The 19,769-nt window shown below is 40.8% G+C and overlaps 1 protein-coding gene across 3 annotated transcripts in view; it reads left to right on the top strand.

Moving 5' to 3' along the window:
* LOC125466429 (LIM zinc-binding domain-containing Nebulette) overlaps positions 1-19,769 on the top strand; it is a 278,097-nt gene that overhangs the window by 104,223 nt on the left and 154,105 nt on the right. For all 3 annotated transcript variants that reach the window (XM_048560919.2, XM_048560926.2, XM_048560935.2), the window contains one exon: positions 18,071-18,155. In XM_048560919.2, coding sequence (XP_048416876.1) covers positions 18,071-18,155 — 85 coding nt within the window. The remainder of the gene's footprint in view (positions 1-18,070; positions 18,156-19,769) is intronic.

The following is a 19,769-nucleotide window of genomic DNA, read 5'->3' as shown; positions in this document are numbered from 1 at the left end:
ACTCATCCAACCCTAGAGACGGCTGTGATCAACTTACTGGGTAAGTGGACCCAATGATAGATTAGATTACCTACAGTGTGGAAACAGGCTCTTTGGCCCAACAAGTCCACACTGCCCTTTGGAGCATCCCACCCAGACCCATGCCTCTATAATCCACACACCCCTGAACACTACGGGTAATTTAGCATGGCCGATCCACCCAGCCTACACATCTTTGGACTGTGGGAGGAAACCGGAGCACCTGGAGGAAATCCACACAGACATGGAGAGAATGTGCAAACTCCACACAGACAGTTGCCTCAGGCTGGGATCGAACCAGGTCCCTGGTGCTGTGAAGCAGCAGTGCTAACCACTGAGCCACCGTGCCGCCTTATGTTCAAATGGTTTCCTCCCTACAGTAAACATTCTGTCAAATGGGATCATATAAACAAAAGTTTATCTGTTGAATCAGATGAGCTCCCTGCCTCCTTAGCAGATGCCTGAAACTAATATGTTACCTACAGTCAGTATAACTGCTCTTAGCATTAATTAGGCACCTGAACATCTAGCACCTCCTCAGTCAGACAACTAACCCCCCTCTCTCCCCACCAACCGCCTAACTTTTTACAGCCACATTGCCAAGATTTGTTGTCAGCCAGAATCAGTGCATGTCACATGATCAATTTCATTCCTCCACTTTACCTTGGAGAGTATCAAAACATGACCGTCATATGAAACTCCTATTCATAACAGGATGCAACAACAATTTAGTTTTATTAGCAAGTGGTATGTTACTGCTGGATTTTGATTACTGTAGATGTGTAATAACATTTTCAGAAAATTACACTGATTTTATTACATAGAGTATTTCAATTATGTATGTTCTCTTATAATATACTTGATCATAATTTGAGAATGTCTATACTTTTTCTGGTGTAAATTAATACTTGTGACATTTAATTTACAAAGGCACATCTATTTATTTCCTTTAAAAATGAAAAAAACAGCTAAATACTTATAATTTCCATAAAGTACACAGTCAAAAGTTGGTCAGGCTGTGTGACGCCAACTAATGAGGTCCCTGGCGTATTTTTACATATATGACCTTACCACAACTTGAACAATATAACCTTGCATGCTTGTGGCTATTTAGTGTATTTTTTCATTATTAACTAAATATTTTGACTGCTGCTTGGAATATTCTGATTTGAAACTTTAGGAATAAACCTCATCTTAAAAACGATGATTGGCTTAAATTTGATTTTGTGAACGTAAAATCAATGAATGAGTTCTCACAATTTATACAGTTGTAGGTTATGGAAGGTCTTTAATCCTTGAGGCGACCCTACATTAAGCCAAGAAGTTTGGCATGTAAATTCATTTTCGGGCATTAGCTGGCTGCATGTATGTTGGTTCTCTCCACTTTGCCCTGCCTTACCCTGTGAAAACTAATGGAAGATCAAAACAGTGGACAAAGTAGGGTGACTCTTGCCACAACACTACTTAGTAGTCAGAGTTCTGCAGCTGCAACTTGGTACCAGAGCAGGTCTAAAATGTTCTTACACCGCGCATGGCCCTTTCTTTCCACACACAGTACCTTCTGTAATGTTTTTGGGTGATTGCCAGCATGCTATTAGTCATAGAACAGGGGCTGGACACTACTTTTCAGTCTACTGAAAGTTCAGTTAGGAACAAATGGTTTAGAGGCTGCACCTGAGTGAGATGTAGACAAAATATTGGATTTGATTTATGTGGGAATTCGGTGCAATGCCAGAAAGAGATGCTGTATGACAGGTTTATTGCGGCCAGTAAAAGTGTGTTATGTATTAGATTTATTGGTACAAATAATGTTTTATTAATTTTTGAATTTTCTTTATTCAAGCTGTATTGAGCTTCTCTCCATTATCCTTGAGCCTGAGACCAGCAACCTTTTCTTAATCTGAGATAAACCATGGTACTTCATCACACCTGCACCAACCCTCAAGCTGCCATCTGCCATCCTTGGTGCACCATCTGATGTTCACACCCAGAAGTACCAAAATTGCCACCAACTAATCATGACAAAAATGACAGGCATGTTGTGTATTTTTGATGCTGCTTGTTTTTATGTTAAGTTTCTGTAACTGGCAGTTTCCTGAAAACCCACGTGACAGTTGGGATCTCAGTTTTCACTCCGCAGCGCCAGTAGTGGCCACTTGGATTGGAAATTAAGTTTCAGATCAGAGAGAAAATTACATTTTGGGCTACTCCGCACCCCCACTCCCCTCTACACAATGTAGAATTTAAACAACTTACACAAAGAATCATTACATTGATGTGGGGAATGAGAATGTAGTCACCTGACTTGGAATTAGTCACCGGACTAAATTGCGCTGTAACTTCCGACATTGCTGTCACAGTAGTTTAGGTGCATGGGTTAGGATTTGGGACCATGTCTTTTGCGGTTCACTATTAATTTAGTGCATTGTTGAATGTGAGCTACTCCTTTCCATTCAAAAGGGAAATATTGAATTGACACGAGATTGGAAGAATTACTTGGATGCAGATGTAACTTCAGCTCTCATGTTACAACTATTATTTCTGAGTTGGTTATGGAGGGCTGCCTCAACTTTGTGGTGTTAACTAATTTCCATACCCATTGTATATTTTGTAGGACAGTTGTTTGTTTAAATTACTAAATTTGGAGTAATTTTAATTAAATTGTCTCATGAAGAACAGGACTTATGGTTTGATGGTTTGAATTTGAAGCATGTGTGCATTTTGGCCTGTACTCAAATGGTTGTAATTATCAGAGTTGAATAGCTGGAGGAAGATGTGCATCACTCTTAAAGAGACAATTTGCTCGATTTTCAATGTGATCGATGTCATCACCCTAAAATCAGCGACATTGTATTTGCAAAAGTTGACAAGGTCAGAAATTATATGACACCAAGTTATAGTCCAACAGATTTATTTGAAAACACAAGCTTTCGGAGACTTACTCCTCCCTCAGGTATTAGTGAGAGAGATTGATTCTGTGTTTGATACTAAGTGTCACATCACTGATGAGGATGTTTTAAACAAGCCGAAGATGCTGTTAAATCTTTAATGAGTTAGAGGGATTTAATTGATTAACATTTTAATGTAAACCCCTGAATTCCTTTGAAGTCACCATCCTGAGAGAGCTAAAGGTTTTAACGGCGTAAAGAAGACAATTTACCCCATAGATTTGTGTGTGTGTGGGTGTGGGTGGAGAGACAGAGAGAGACAGAGAATAAGAGTGAGTGTATAGTGTGGTGGAGTCATCTGTAATGTGATATGAACCCAAGATCCCGGTTGGGGCCGTCCTCATGGGTACTGAATGTGGCTATCAGCCTCCGCCTTGGAGGATGTTTGTCTGAAGCCGAATCTCTCTGACCACTGAAGTGTTCCCCCACTGGGAGGGAACATTCCTGTCTGGCGATTGTTGTGTGGTGTCCATTCATCTGTTGTTGTGGTGTTGGCATGGTCTCACCAATACACCATGCCTCGAGGCGTCCTTGCCTGCAGCGTGTGAGATAGACAAGGTTGGCTGAGTATTTGCCGTGAATGTGTTGGGTGGTGTTCGCACATGTGATGGTAGTGTCCATGTCAATGATCTGACATGCCTTGCAAAGCTTGCTATGGCAAGTTAGTATAGTGCTGTGGAACTCCCTCACTCTCTGTCATTCCCTCTCAGTCTTACTCTCTTTCCCCTGTGTATACACACAGACGTGAATCCATGGGGTGAGTTTGTATTTGCAGATACGTTCTGTTTTGTTCAAAAAGCACACAATTTATAGACAGTCAGTCAGTGTTCCATTTTATAAATTCCTACTTTAGAAATAAAACCAGTCTAATTCCAAACCAAAACACCAACAGATTCTATACAAGGTCTCACACCTAACATGCATTGTCTGACCTAAAATGTCACTCTTCTTTACACTGATAAAACCTTTAGCTCTCTCAGGATTGTGACTTGCAAGAAATTTGGGAATTTACATCTGCTTAGTAATCAATTTAAACCTTTTACCTGGTTAAGGATTTAACAGCATCTTAGGTTTGTTTAGAACATCCTCATCAATGGTGTGATCCCTTGATCTATTACGTATAAATTCTGTGTCTGATACCGCCTCTCTCACTAACACTAACACCTGAAGAAGGAGTAAGGCTCCAAAAGCTGGTGTTTTCAAATAAACCTGTTGGGATATAACCTGGTGTTGTGTGATTTCTGACCATGTCCTCCCCAGTCCAACACTGGCACCTCCACATCACTGCGAATGTTGGAAATCCAAAATCAAAATAAAAAATGCTCGAAATATAATAGGGCAGCCAGCAGCTTTGGAGAAAGAATGTTTCCAATTGATACTTTTTCTAGTTCTGATGAAAAGTCTTGAGTTTTATCAAATTTTAAGAAGTACCAAGGCAGGAATTCGAGTGTGGGGCTGGGGCAATGTGGAGATTGGGAAGGAACGAAAAGAGTTGAAGAAAGGAATGATTAAATGTCAGGCGTGGGGCAGTATTGGATCAAATAAAGACACAAAAGTTGGGCCTACAGGCATCATAAATGGCAACAACAGCACCACCATTACTGACAACTCAGTAAGATCACAATGTTGTAGCATTGATGTAATGTGCATTTGCCTCCAGTTTGGTGTCTTTTCTTATGCTTATCACCTATAGCATATGAATCTAGACATAGGTAATGTTGTATTGAAGAATTCAACATAATATTTGTTATAGCTCATTGTTAGATACCAATATTAGATTTACAAGTATTCCAGTATCTGGGCTAACACACCCTACATCAAAAACTGAGTAGCTTATGTGATTTATACATTTTTAATATAATTTATTTCTAAGTATACCTTTTAGAATTTTGAATTGGTGACGTGGGTTTTTCTTAATTGACGTATAGGAATTAGGAATCAGTTCATGGCAATTTCTTTTAAAACTGTTTGAGAGTGAGCCTTCAGAACTTTTGTTTTGTATTTGTTAGGTATGTTTATGACTGAGCAATATAAACAATTGAGCATCAGGGTCTGTTAGAAATTTCTGGACATTTTGTAAGTTTGGGTGCTTCCTACAGACTAAGGGGGTGGCCGTGGGCACCCGCATGGGCCCCAGCTATGCCTGCCTCTTTTGTAGGTTATGTGGAACAGTCCCTCTTCCGCACCTACACAGGCCCCAAACCCCACCTCTTCCTCCGGTACACTGATGACTGTATCGGCGCCGCCTCTTGCTCCCCAGAGGAGCTTGAACAGTTCATCCACTTCACCAACACCTTCCACCCCAACCTTCAGTTCACCTGGGCCATCTCCAGCACATCCCTCACCTTCCTGGACCTCTGTCTCCATCTCCGGCAACCTGCTTGTAACTGATGTCCATTTCAAGCCCACCGACTCCCACAGCTACCTAGAATACACCTCCTCCCACCCACCCTCCTGCAAAAATTCCATCCCCTATTCCCAATTCCTCCGCCTCCGCCGCATCTGCACCCACGATAAGACATTCCATTCCCGCACATCCCAGATGTCCAAGTTCTTCAAGGACCGCAACTTCCCCCCACAGTGATCGAGAACGCCCTTGACCGCGTCTCCCGTATTTCCCGCAACACACCCCTCACACCCCGCCCCCGCCACAACCGCCCCAAGAGGATCCCCCTCATTCTCACACACCATCCCACCAACTTCCGGATACAACGCATCATCCTCCGACACTTCCGCCATCTACAGTCCGACCCCAACACCCAAGACATTTTTCCATCCCCACCCCTGTCTGCTTTCCGGAGAGACCGCTCTCTCCGTGACTCCCTTGTTCGCTCCACACTGCCCTCCAACCCCACCACACCCGGCACCTTCCCCTGCAACCGCAGGAAATGCTACACTTGCCCCCACACCACCTCCTTCACCCCTATCCCAGGTCCCAAGATGACATTCCACATTAAGCAGAAGTTCACCTGCACATCTGCCAATGTGGTATACTGCATCCACTGTACCCGGTGTGGCTACCTCTACATTGGGGAAAACCAAGCGTAGGCTTGGAGACCGCTTTGCAGAACACCTCCGCTCAGTTCGCAACAAACAACTGCACCTCCCAGTCGCAAACCATTTCCACTCCCCCTCCCATTCTTTAGATGACATTGTCATCATGGGCCTCCTGCAGTGCCACAATGATGCCACCCGAAGGTTGCAGGAACAGCAACTCATATTCCGCCTGGGAACCCTGCAGCCGAATGGTATCAATGTGGACTTCACCAGTTTCAAAATCTCCCCTTCCCCAACCGCATCCCTAGACCAGCCCAGTTCGCCCCGTCCCCCCACTGCACCACACAACCAGCCCAGCTCTTCCCCTCCACCCACTGCATCCCAAAACCAGTCCAACCTGTCTCTGCCTCCCTAACCTGTTCTTCCTCTCACCCATCCCTTCCTCCCACCCCAAGCCGCACCCCCTTCTACCTACTAACCTCATCCCACCTCCTTGACCTGTCCGTCTTCCCTGGACTGACCTATCCCCTCCCTACCTCCCCACCTATACTCTCTCCACCTATCTTCTTTTCTCTCCATCTTCGGTCCGCCTCCCCCTCTCTCCCTATTTATTCCAGAACCCTCACCCCATCCCCCTCTCTGATGAAGGGTCTAGGCCCGAAACGTCAGCTTTTGTGTTCCTGAGATGCTGCTTGGCCTGCTGTGTTCATCCAGCCTCACATTTTATTATCTTGGATTCTCCAGCATCTGCAGTTCCCATTATCTCTATCAAGTTAGAATTCCCTCCCTGATGGTGTTTTGTGTCAGTCCACAGCTGATGGACTGTAGTGATTCAAGAAGGCAGCTTACCACCACCCTCTGTAAGGCAACAAGAGACAGGCCAGCCAATGACACCTATATCCCATTAATGAATAAAGAGAAAATTTCAGTCTAGGATCTGAATGACATCAGCTGGGATCATAAGTTGCAAAGAGTTAGAAAGTTCCAGCAGTGTATCATGTTTCAGGCAGTCTCAGTTAAATTGAGCCTGGGACCTTTATATCCTCTGGTCACATGCTGTTATTCAGTGATGATTTCATGAGCATGAGTCTTAAAGGCATTCTGACGACTTACTGTGAGACAGAACAGAACAAATAAGGGGCCATTTAGTTGTGTCTATGTTGAGTCTCTGAAAGAGCAATTCACATGGTGCCAAATCCCCCACCATCTTCCCATGGTCCTGCACATCCTTCCTTTGTAGATAATCCAATTTGTTCTTGAATGCCTCAAATGCATCTGCCTCTCAGGTGGTGCATTCAAGTTTCTAACCACTTGCTCCATACCCAACATTTTTCTCCATGTTGCCGTTGCTTCTTTTGACAATTAACCTTGAACGTTTCCCCCTGATTCTTGAATATTCCATCGATTTATCTGCTTTGTCCAGATCCTTCCGGATTTTGATTACTTCCACCAAATCTCTTCTTAATCTCATCTATTTCAGGGAGAAGTGTCCCAACCACCAATCTTTATACAGAGCTGAAGTTCCTTGTCCCTGGAAATATTCTTGTGAATCATTTCTGCACTCTCCATCATATCTTCTCATCCTGGCCATAATTGGATTCACTACTTCAGTTGAAGCCCAAGTTGTTTGTATACAGGTTTAACATGACTTCTTTGCTTTTGTACTTTATGTTCCTGTTGATAAAGGGATAAATTTTTAAAAACAAATTGCTTCTGGCTAGCCACTAGTTATTATCCTCCCACGTTGCCTTTGAGAAGATATTGGTGAGCTGCTGCCTTTAACCGCTGCAGTGCTTGTGCTCTAGGTTGACCCACAATGCCTTGAGGGAAGAATTTCCAGAACTTTAACATGCATTGAGCTTTACTGGAACCGTATCGGATTCAGGGGATGGAAGTAAGCATGAGATAAAGTTGAAGTAGCCAACGACTGATCTTCCTCTGCAGCAGTACTTGAAAAATGCCAGAAAGATGCATTTATTAAAAAGTACTTTTGCTTTGGAATCATAAACCTATTTGCATAAACAAAACAGCAGCAAGATATGACGGGAGGAAGTTAAAATTGTTTGAGATACTAGGAACTGCAGATGTTGGAGAATCTGAGATAACAAGGTGTAGAGCTGGATGAACATAGCAGGCCAAGCAGCATCAGAGGAGCAGGAAGGCTGACGTTTTGGGCCTAGACCTTTCCCAAAACATCAGCCTTCCTACTCCTCTGATGCTGCTTGGCCTGCTATGTTCATCCAGCTCGAGACACAGTAGGAAACAGTGCGGGTTTGGATGTCTTATCATTAAAGAGGACTAGTATACATCAAGAGTTCACTTTTTTGTTTAGATTACAGTTTTCCAACATAGAGCATCAGATTTTTCTGCATTAAAGAGTTCTTTCCTTGAAGCTTACTTTTGATTACCTGGATATTCTTTGTGTTTTTTTTTAAAAAAAATTTGTTATTATTTTCATTTATCCAGGAATACTAAATTTTACGCAAAAAGATGAGTGCAAAATTTGAGGGCGATGTTGTCTTTATTGTAAATAATTACGAAGGTATCGATTTAAATTCAAATGTAATCTGCATTCCCTGTATACTTGGTTTTAAAAAAATATTTTCTTGTTTATGGCCTGGCAACAGACACCGATAAAGAGTTCAGCAGACCCTTGGCAGCGTCAGCCAGACGTACCATCTGAGTTTATCACAAGTATTTTTTAAATACCCACTACAGAAAAATCTGATGCTGTATGTTGGCAAACTGTAATCTAAACAAAAGTGAACTCTTGATGTATACTAGTCCACAGGCTAATAGTAATAATAAACCCAATTTGCACGTGTTCATCAAGAGGAGCATGATTAGTGCACATTATCACGTTACTGAGATACATATTACAGTCAGAGTTGAACCTTCTTCTTGGACAGAAATAGAATTTCTAGAGCTCAGGAGAATCTTTATCTAGAAACAGGCTGGAGGACCAGAAGAGGAGTTCTTGATTGAAATGACCAACGAAGCATACTCTTGAATTTGGGGATTTTATGCTGCTACATACAGTGGTCCTTTCTTTAGAAGAATAGGCTGAAAATGTAAGTCCTTGGTTAGACATTGCATCTTTGTATCTTTGCCCCTCAGAGTTGCAGTGTGACCCTTCAGTTTATTGTCTGGAGATCATAAACCAGACAACCACAGAGAGACATCCCCATAGGGAATGTAATTGTTGTCCATGTTTAAAACAAAAATGAACCTGTTCTGAGATGGGTACATTGGCCTTCTAGCCCAGAGGTAGGAGCAGGATCACTGAGATCCAAGAACCCCTTGAGGTGCCATCCACATTAAGATCATGGGGTTGTTTTCTGAGCTACTCCTGTGGAATTCTGGAAAGATTAATTTTATTTCAATTCAGAACTGCTGCTACATGTTCTTGCACATTAAAGAATTCTTGCATTTAAATAGTTTTATTTGAGTATGGATCATGACTTTTTCAATTGGATATCCTTGTTGCATATTTTACAAAAGGTAAGAAAACACATTACTGCTAATTTGAAGTATAATTTCCTATATAGTTTACATCACTAGCATTACAAACATCTCCCTGTTATTTTTGAAAAATAAACATCATGCATGCATGAGCTTCTCACTTGCAAAAACAAGTGAAATAGAAACCAGTCATCCTCTGTGACTGACTGTGTGTTGCCTTTTTCAAAAGACCTTTTTGTAACATTTTGGAAACTGCTAGGGATTCATGATGAGAATTCAGCATCCTTTATCAAAAGAGCCTCTTTGGCTTCTGACTCCGTTCACTGCCGATTTCTTTTGAAAATGGTGAGTAGTCATTTTATACTTTAATTGCAGATTAAAGCTTTCTGGTTGCCATAAGAACCAGCACCCCTATTAGCATGCCAATCACTTGTGCAAATCATTCAGCCCAGTCTGAAAATTTCCTGTAGTTGTACTGACCACTTTTTTGGGACAAAAAAGTATGTTTATTACTGTTTATATACAAGATTTTAGAGATTAGGTTTATGTACTACAAAATTATATCAGCAGAATATTTTGAGAATTAAAATTGTTTGGTAAACCATCTTCAGTTCTTCTTTCTCATTGTGTTTAAGTATTCACTGCCCAATCTTTTTCCCAAAAATGAAGTACATATTTTAATATTTAACATCGCTTTATGACTGTGTCTTTCTTATGAATGTTTCCAAATTGATAATGACCTTATGAATGATGAGGAGCTTCAATTATTGATTCGAAACAGGATATGCAGTTAATTTAGACAATGGATTATAGCTCTTTTGGCATTGAATAAATCTGCTGTAATGCTGATAGTTAGTAAAAGTGAGGCACTGAAATAATTTGGTTCCTTACAGGACAGACATTGGATTATTGACTGTTTGTTAAAGTTTCAAGTGAATTGTTATATCAAAAATATTGCTTTTAGTCTGAATGCTACTGCATGTTGAGTAAGGTGCATTTTGTATTCCACACAATGCATTTCGACTCAAAATTGCTACAAAATTTTGTTACATTTATCCAAGCTACCCTGTTTACATTTGAACTGTCTATTTAAATTCTACTTTACTGCAGTTTTTTTCTTTCAGAACATATCTATTTCTGTGATTGACTTTGCTTCACTTACTTGCAATAGTGTATTATGATAATACATGGTGTGGAGAACCTTTTGTTCATCTAACCTTGAAAGTTTGATCTTTTTATTATTTCAGCAGTGAGAATAAGCTTTCAGTACTTACTCATTTCAGCTCTTGCTGAAGTTTGTGCACATGTATTAGATTCCCTGACAACTGTCTCTGCTCAGTTCAGTGCATGCAGCCCTAGCTTTTGATAGCGCCCCAATAATTTTTCTTTCATCTTTTTTCTGTTGTCGCAATATCTTTCATGTTTTGGGGTATACAAACTGTCCACTGTATTCCGACTGCTACTTAAGTATTACTGTGAGCAGATTCATCCCCAGATTTTTAAAAACACAGCCGCACTAAATGTGCTCATGCGAGGCTGACAGACAGGTCACCATTGACCAGATGCCTGACTAGACAAGCCTGTCCTCTACCTACACGATTTAAATCAGAGTATTCTCCAGTACTCAACTTGATAGATGCGACAACACCCCAGACAGTTTACAGTATCCAGGATGGAGTAACCTTGTTAATTGATGCCCTTTCCACTTGCTGTTCTTTCCTGCTGGGTGTCTTTAATGTATCTGTAAAAACTGACACAGTGGTTTCAAATGATTTTGCTTGGGGCAGCATGTGGATAAGAAAATGGAGAGACTAGAGATATGTTCTTCATGTATACCAGGCATAATGTGCTGGAATGGCAGAGTAGCCATTGATTTTAATTCTTAAAGGGCATGATTTGATAGGTAATGAGGTCAGAGGAACAGCCATATTGAACACAAAGTATTGCCTTTGTTTCTCTTTGCAGATGCTTCCAGACCTGCTGAGCTTCTTAAGCATTTTGCTTGCATGTCAGAACTCCCAAATCTGCAATATTTGGGTATTGATAAGAATGGAACCCAGAGGTTATAGTCCCTCCTAGTTGAACCACAGTGGAGAAATGTTGGAGGAGGATGGCCTGGTCAAGTGTGTCAAAGGCTATATATGGATCCAGAGGAATGAGGGGGAATAGTTTACCTCTGCGGCTAGTTAGGATGTAATTTGTGAAGTTGGTCAGAGCTGCTTTAGTGCTTGATATGTTAAAACATGAAGTTGCAGTTCAAGGATGTGTGTGGATGTTAGCGAAGACAACACATTCAGGGACTTTTGAAAGGAAAGGGAGGTTAGTGATGAGGCAGGTTTCAAGGATTGAAGGTATTGTATTTTGATGAAAGATTGATTTGAAGGTGGGAGGGACAGATCCTAAGGAGAGAGAACCACAACAATGTCAGCTGACATGGGAGACATGAGAAGAATAGTTAATAGTTTTAAGTTCCATGGATAGATGAGGGGTGATGGTTGAGAAACAACTTAAAGATTCAAGTTCAAGTCTGGAGAGTGGCATGGTGGTACTTGGAGGATGTTCACCTGGTGGGTTAGGTGGTGGAGGAAAAGGGCAAAGACACTGATTGATTGACCTCAGTTTTAGTGACACAGATTTCGTTTGTACCTTATCCTTGAGTGTGGAGGAAAAGAGATTTAAGAAGGTGGCTTGTAGTCAAGAAAAGAAGTCATGTAGTTTTTGGAATAGTTTGCAGATTTTGAAGGTGAGACCAGGATTTGAAATTGCTCTGCTGCAGCCAGATTTGGAGATGAACGGCTAAACTAATGTTTTTCTCTTCACTTGTGGCACCTGGGCGTTGCTGGCAGGCCAACATCTACCTTGATCCTGATCAAAGTTTATAATTTGAAGAATTATTTTAAAAACAAACATTCAGCAAACAAATCGTTTTAAAAAAAATATGGGATATCCCAATACAACCTAGACAGCTTTATGTTGCAAATCAAAAAAGTATCCATTTGCGTGTTTATCTCCTTCAGTAAAAACACTACCCATCTTGGTGCTTTAAGGCTTGATTGTTGGAACAACAATCTTTTCGACTCTTTATTAATTGGTTTTAGCAGTTAAATTTTAACGTAGCCATGACATTAGTTTTGACTTCAAGCTTGGTAATTTTCTTTAATTGTCTTGATTTATCCTGTTGGATCAATTGTCCTTTAAAAGGTCTGTGTCATGTTTATGAGAAGATATCAATCATCTAGCTTTGTGAGATGAGATAATAAAAGCTCATTCCTTGAAGAGCAAATTGAAGACGTTGTACAAAACACACATTTAAAAGCAGTGCTCTCAAGGGAGATTGTTAACTTTTAAAAAGAAACTCAACTCCCATTTATTACCTGAAAGAGCTATGCCACAAGGTGAGATAACAAGGTGTAGAGCTGGATGAACACAGCAGGCCAAGCAGCATCAGAGGAGCAGGAAGGTTCTGAAGAAGGGTCTAGGCCTGAAATGTCAGCCTTCCTGCTTCTCTGATGCTGCTTGGCCTGCTGTGTTCAAGCAGCTCTACACCTTGTTATCTCAGATTCTCCAGCATCTGCAGTTCCTGCTACCTCATGCCACAAGGTATTACTTTTTAAACAAATAAAGTTACTGTTCAATACTTGAACTGTGCAATACTACTGACATAACACTATATATATCTTGTAAACCCTTTGAATTTAATGTGAATGTCTCCAGTGACAGCTTCCCATTCTGTTTGTAATTCCACCCAAGAGTTCCTCCATACATTCCTTGCTTTTGAGAGTTCCTTCAGTTCTTCACTTGTAGATGTTCCCTGACTCATCTCCGTGTTCCTGCAACACTGCAGTATGAAATTCTTGGGACCTTTCCACCAAGATGGCAGCCCTCCAATTCTTCTTTAAGCAACTTACAATTGTGAACATGCAGCTCAAGCATGGGCTTCACTGCTTTGTTGGTCAGTGACTTCAAAATCAGAACCCACCTGTGTTTCTGTCCCTCTGACAATCTCTGGCTGTAAGAAAGTGTACAACTAAACTCAAAACAAAACCCGACCCACATGTCCCCAGGAACCTATGCTCATGATGGCAACATGAGCTCCCTGTGCAATAGCGTTGCAAATCAGTTGTCCTGATCAAACCTGTCCTTTTCTTGGAAAAGCATATAGGTACTTTAAGAGTTTGACTCATGTACCAGTTGCTTTTCAGTTTTTCTTTGAGTGGGAAAGTATCTGAGCCTTCATATTTCTAATGTGTAGGCACCAAGTTCCTTGGAGTGACAATAGCCAGCAACTTGTCCTGGATTTCCCACCTAGGTGTAACAGCCAAAAAGGCACAGCAATGCCTTTTCTTCCTCTGGGGCTCAGGAAATTTAGCGTGTCCGTAAGGTCCCTCACCAACTCCTACAAATGCACCATTAAAACCACACTGTCTGGGTACATAATGGCCTGGTATGGTAACTGCTCTGCCCAGGACTGTAAGAAACTACGGAAGGTTGTCTGCACAGCCCAGACCATCACGGAAACCAATCTTCCATCCATAGACTCCATTTACACGGCTCACTGCTACGGAAAGGAAGCCAATATCATCAAAGACCCGCTGCGCTCTGGTCATGACCACCTACAGCCTCTTCCCTCAGGCAGAAGATACAGAAACTTGAACACCCGCACCAGTGGGTTCAGGCAAAACCTCTTCCTGGCCTTTATTGGACTGATGAATGGACTGCCTAACCTCAAATCATGATTGTGCTTGCTAACATTAATCTTGCCTAGCACATGCCATGTGCAGTGTAACATGTACCGCTGTCTAAGTTGTTTTGATCTGTACACCCTTGCTTACAATGATCTGCCTGTACTGCTTGTAAACAAAGTTTTTCACCGTACTTAGGTACACATGACTATAAATCGATCAATTAATTGAGAAGCTGTGCACTGACAGATTTCTTGGTGGTGACATTGATGTTCTAGTACAGGGGATTGGCAAATGCACACTTTTAGCCACTGTGTGTTCCCATTGTGTACCAAGTGAGCAGAATATAAAAAGATGTATCAGAAAATTGATAGAAACAATAAATCCAGTGTTAGCTCATTGTACTTTTGATTGCATTTGAGTTAGACATACATAGCCGCAGAATAGTAATATTGTCTACTGTTTCACCTAATTTTTAAGTTTATAAATTTAAGTTTGTAAATTTAATAAAAACTATAAAACTATAAAACGAAAGGATAAGTATCTGAACTTTCATCAGCCCAATGACTGAAAGTTAGAAGAGCAATATTCTTGAAATAAGGCCATAAGACCATAAAGAGGAACAGGAGTGATCCATTCCTTGCACCCACTTTCCTGCTCTTCCTTTGATCCTTGTGTGATCATATGCTCATGAATCTATTTATCTCAGCCTTAAATATAGACAAGGACAAGGAGTTCCAAAGACACTCAATTTTCAGGGAAGAAATTCATTCCCATCTCCGTCTTAAATTGGTGCTCCTTTATTCTGAGACTGTGACCTGTGGTCTTAGACTTTCCAATGAGGGGAAACATCCTCTCAGCATTTATCCTGTCAAACCCATTAAAAGCTCTTTTTGTTTCATTGAGATCACCTCTCATTCTTCTAAACTCCAGTGAGTACTGTCCTAACCTGTTTAGCCTTTGCTCATAAGACAATCTCTCCATACCAAGGATCATCCTAGTGAACCTTCTCTGAATTGCCTCCAATGAAATGAAATCTTTCCTTTAATAAAAGGAGAAAAACTACTCCCAGTACTCCACGTGTGGTTTTAATAACACCATATACTGTTACACTAAGATTTCCATACCCTTGTACTCTAACCCCTTTGAAATAAGGGCCAACATTTCATTAGTCTTCCTGATTACCTGTTCCACCTGTGTGCTAGCCTTTCCCACAGTGTGGCTACTATTAGGAGGTCTCTACGCTACTTCTACCAATGTAATTTTTCCTTGTATCTTTTTACCGCCACACAAATGGATTGTATAGCATCTAAGCCTCTATCTGTCACAACGATCCTCATTTCGTTTCTTATTAATAGTGCTGTCCCATCACCTTTTCCATCCCTCATGTCTCTCTGAAAAGTCAAATGTTAAGTTCCCAGTTTTGACTCCTTGTCAACATGTTTCCCAAATGGTTATGAGATTATATTAATTTACTTCTATTTACACCATCAGTTTGACTGCCTTATTCGAAATGCTTTGTGCATTAAGATACATTTTATGGTTACAATCAACCCCACTATTAAATAGCATTCTCACCATCTCCTTAACCTTTAACTTTATAATTTTCTATGCAACTGAACCCATTCGCCTCCACAGCTCTAGTTATATGATTTACCAGAACTCTGCCCCCAACATCACTCAGGTGGAGCCTATTCCATTGTTCTCTCCTTCCTCACTACAGGTACCAATTTCCCATGAATTCTGAGCCCTTTTCTCCCATATCAATCTTTGAGCTACATGTTCGCCTCTCTAGTGTTGGTGATCCTGTGCCAATTTTCCTGTGGCTCAGGCAGTAATCTAGAAATTATTACCTTTTCGTTCTGGTTTTCACTTTAGCTCCTAGCCACTCCTATTCCCTCAGCACAACTTCTTTCCTCTTTCTATATATTGTTGGCACTGTCGTTGGTACCACAATTGGAACTTTCCCCTCCCACTCCAAATTCCTCTCTCCCAGATGAGATATCCTGAACCTGGCACCAGGCAGAGAACCCAGACTTTGGGATTCTTGATCCAGGCCACAGTGAACAGTGTCTATTCCCCTGACTCTATACTATTTCTTATTACAACTAATTTCTCTTCTTGATTGGCTCCTTGTGTTGTGGTGTAATGTTCACTTTGCATATCCTCCCTACAGCCCCCACAGGGAACAAGAATCTCAGAACTGTTAGACTAGCTCAAGGGCTGAGGCTCCTTCAGCTCTATTTCCTGGAACTTCGTAAGCAAGCATATATAAGAAAACTTGTTCATAAATTTAGATATTGACCTTTAATGTGAAGAGCATTTAGTAGTTTATCGTTTTGGATTGATGAAAAAGGTTTGCATTAAATTAATGACCCTAGGTCATTCCCAAGAAATAGCAATTTTTAAAAATGTGTATTTTTTCTTGTGGAGACATGGGATAACCAAATTACGCATAATAAGATATGACAGCTAGGTTGTGAGATAAATTAGATCTCTTTCAGTGATATTGGCTGATGGACAAATGACAAGACTGGGGGGAGAGCTCTGTTGCTGATTTTTCATTGCAGTATAGTCTACTTTGTGCCGAGCTGGGAGGGTAGATTGACCAAAACCAGTGCAGTTGTCACTGCATTCTCCATCAGCCTAGATGTTGATATACAGTGCTGGAAAATACCATCAAGGTACTCAGTATGAGAACACAGATCAGTGATTGCTTGGCTATGAAGCCTGCCTGAAAACAGAACAAGCGAAAGGGAGATGAGATGGAAAAATAAAATGGAATGACCGTCGAAGTGGAAAAAGATTAGAATGCTGTGATTGTACATGGCTTTGTTGAGACCTCATCTGGAATACTAAGTGCAGTTTTGGTCTCTACAGGAAACAATATATTTGCATTGGTGAATGTTCACTAATTTGGTTCATGGAGTGAGTGGATTATTCTGTGCTGAAAGGCTGAATAAATTGTGCCTGACGTTGAGAAAAATGAGAGGTGATCCTTTGAAAGTAGAAGTTTCTGAATGGGCTTCATACGGTAAACACTGAGAGGTTGTTTCATCTGGTTGTAGAATCTAGAACATGGACATGCAGACTCATGCTGCCCTCTTAACAGGAGGCAATTCATGCAGCCTCCCTAAGGGAAGGTGATGACCTAGTGGTGTTATCACTGGATTATTAATCCAGAGACCTAGGTAATGTTGTGGCGACCTGGGCTCAATATCCATAGCAGATACTGGAATTTGATGCAATATAAATCTGGAGTGAAGAGTCTAACAATAACTGTGATTTGTGATTGTCAGGAAAAACCCACCTGGTTCATTAATGGTCCTTAGGGAAGGAAACTGCCATCCTTTTAACCTGCGTGTGGCTCCAGACCCTCAGCAATGTGCTTGACTCTGAATTTCTCTCTGGGTAATTCAGGATGCGCGATCAATGCTGGCCTAGCTAATGGTGGCTATGTCCCATGAATAAATGAATTAAAAAAGTGATAAAGGATCAAACAGACCCCAGAAGTTATAGGTGCGGTTTACTCAACACCTCCTTATACAATAATTCACTCACCCTAGGAACCAAACAAGTAATTTGGTAGAGGTAGTAGGAACTGCAGATGCTGGAGAATCTGAGCTAACAAGGTGTAGAGCTGGATGAACATAGCAGGCCAAGCAGCATCAGAGGAGCAGGAAGGCTGATGTTTTGGTGCTGAAGAAGGGTCTAGGCCCGAAACGTCAGCCTTCCTGCTCCTATGATGCTGCTTGGCCTGCTGTGTTCATCCAGCTCTACATCTTGTTATCTAAGTAATTTGTTATGTATCTGTTCTGTCCTTGAATTGGTGTGACATTAAATTCATTTAATTAATATAGGACATAACAAAGCCATATAAATAGGGAAGAACATGTTTTATTTTTGTATTTAACATACTTACTGATATATATTGATTGTGATTGCTATTGTCTTGTGTTTCAGCCATTACCCAAAGCAGCAATTCACCATCGTTGCTGATACACCAGAAAACCTTCGCCTGAAGCAACAAAGTGAATTGCAGAGTCAGGTAACTGTGCCAAGTTAAACTCTGATCTCTCCTTACAGGGATAATCCCAATGGTTCAGCATTGTAAATGTGTATATATAATTATGTTTCTCCCATTTTATACTAAGAGGTGTGCAATATATGTAGATTAATTTCTTTTTCTATTATAAACAGAAGATGTGACTTTTTTTATCACTGACTCGGCAGATAGTCCTAAGTTTAATGTGATGTGAACCTGGAGCAAAGCTGCCTGCATAATGAATCAACCCAAAGTGCTAAAGCTTAAATCAGTGTCAGAGTGTACCAATTATTGTCTAAATGTTAATTCTTGCATTTTGTACACGTCATTCATGTAAACTTGGAGTGTGGCTTTCAATTTGTTTTAAGGCCGAGGGTGAAATGGAGACTTGTGCCTAAACTGAGCCAAACCTAGTTGGTAAGACTGCAACAGTCAACACAGAAATTTCCATCGCACAAGAGTGGGCTGAATTCAAACCCTGTTTTTTCAAAATTGAAAGGATGGTTTGCTAAATGAAAATGCCATTGTATTTTTCCTTTCCTGTTTAATTTCACTGGACTGTTTATTCTATTTATGTTAGGTTAGGTCAACTTCTTTTGTTTGTATCTTTGTTCCTATTTGCCATTCCTGTCAATCAGTAACTAATAACAACAATGAAGAATAAATATGCTATTTGCAAAGCTTATATGTTTGATTAGATAAGGAATAAAAGCACAAATGATCTAACTGCATCTAATGAGAAGTTTAAGGTCAAGCGAGATTGATCATGTTAAACCATAGCTGATCTGATAATCCTCAACTCCACTTTCCTGCATTTTCCCCATAACTCTTCATTTCCTTATGGATTAAAAATCTGTCCATATCAGCCTTGCAAATATATAATGTCTGCAATCTCTACAGCCCTCTGAGAGAAGAAATTATTCCTACATCTATTTTAAAAGGACAATCCCTTACTCTGAGATTATTACCACTTGTCTGAAACACTACTGCATGCCTGCATCTTCCCTGCTACATCTTCTGTGAATCTTGTATATTTCAATAAGGTTGGCTGTTATTCTTATAAACTTCAAAGTGTACAAGCCCAGTTATAGAGTCACAGAGTAGTATAGAACAGAAACTGATCCTTCAGTCCAACTCGTCCACGTCAACCAGATGTCCTAAATTAATCAAGTCCCATTTGCCACCATTTGGCCCATAACCCACTAAACCTTTCTTATTCATTTACCCATCTATCTGCCTTTTAAATGTTGCAATTGTACCAGCCTCTACCACTTCCTTTGGCAGTACATTCCATACACTCAGTCTCTCCTTGTAAAACAGTCCCTCCATGCCTGGTTACAGCCAGTGAATCCTCTCTAGACTGCCTCCAATGCCAGCACTTCTTCCCTTGGACAAGGGGCCTAAACTGTTCAATGTATTCCAGCTGTGATCTGAGTATTGCCTTGTATAGTTTCAACAAAGCCTCCGTACATTTATATTCCATTCCCGTTGCAACAAAAGACAACATTCCACTTGCTTTTCCTTTTATCTGCTGAACTTGAATGCCAGCTTTTTGTGATCTATGAACAGGGACCCCCAAAATGCCAGTGTTGTGTGGCTTTCTGCATTCTCTCTCCA

Source organism: Stegostoma tigrinum, chromosome 2 (genome assembly GCF_030684315.1).
Source record: "Stegostoma tigrinum isolate sSteTig4 chromosome 2, sSteTig4.hap1, whole genome shotgun sequence".
Taxonomy (NCBI): Eukaryota; Metazoa; Chordata; class Chondrichthyes; order Orectolobiformes; family Stegostomatidae; genus Stegostoma; species Stegostoma tigrinum.
Note: the sequence above shows the minus strand (reverse complement) of the source record. Positions and strands in the feature narration are given on the sequence as shown.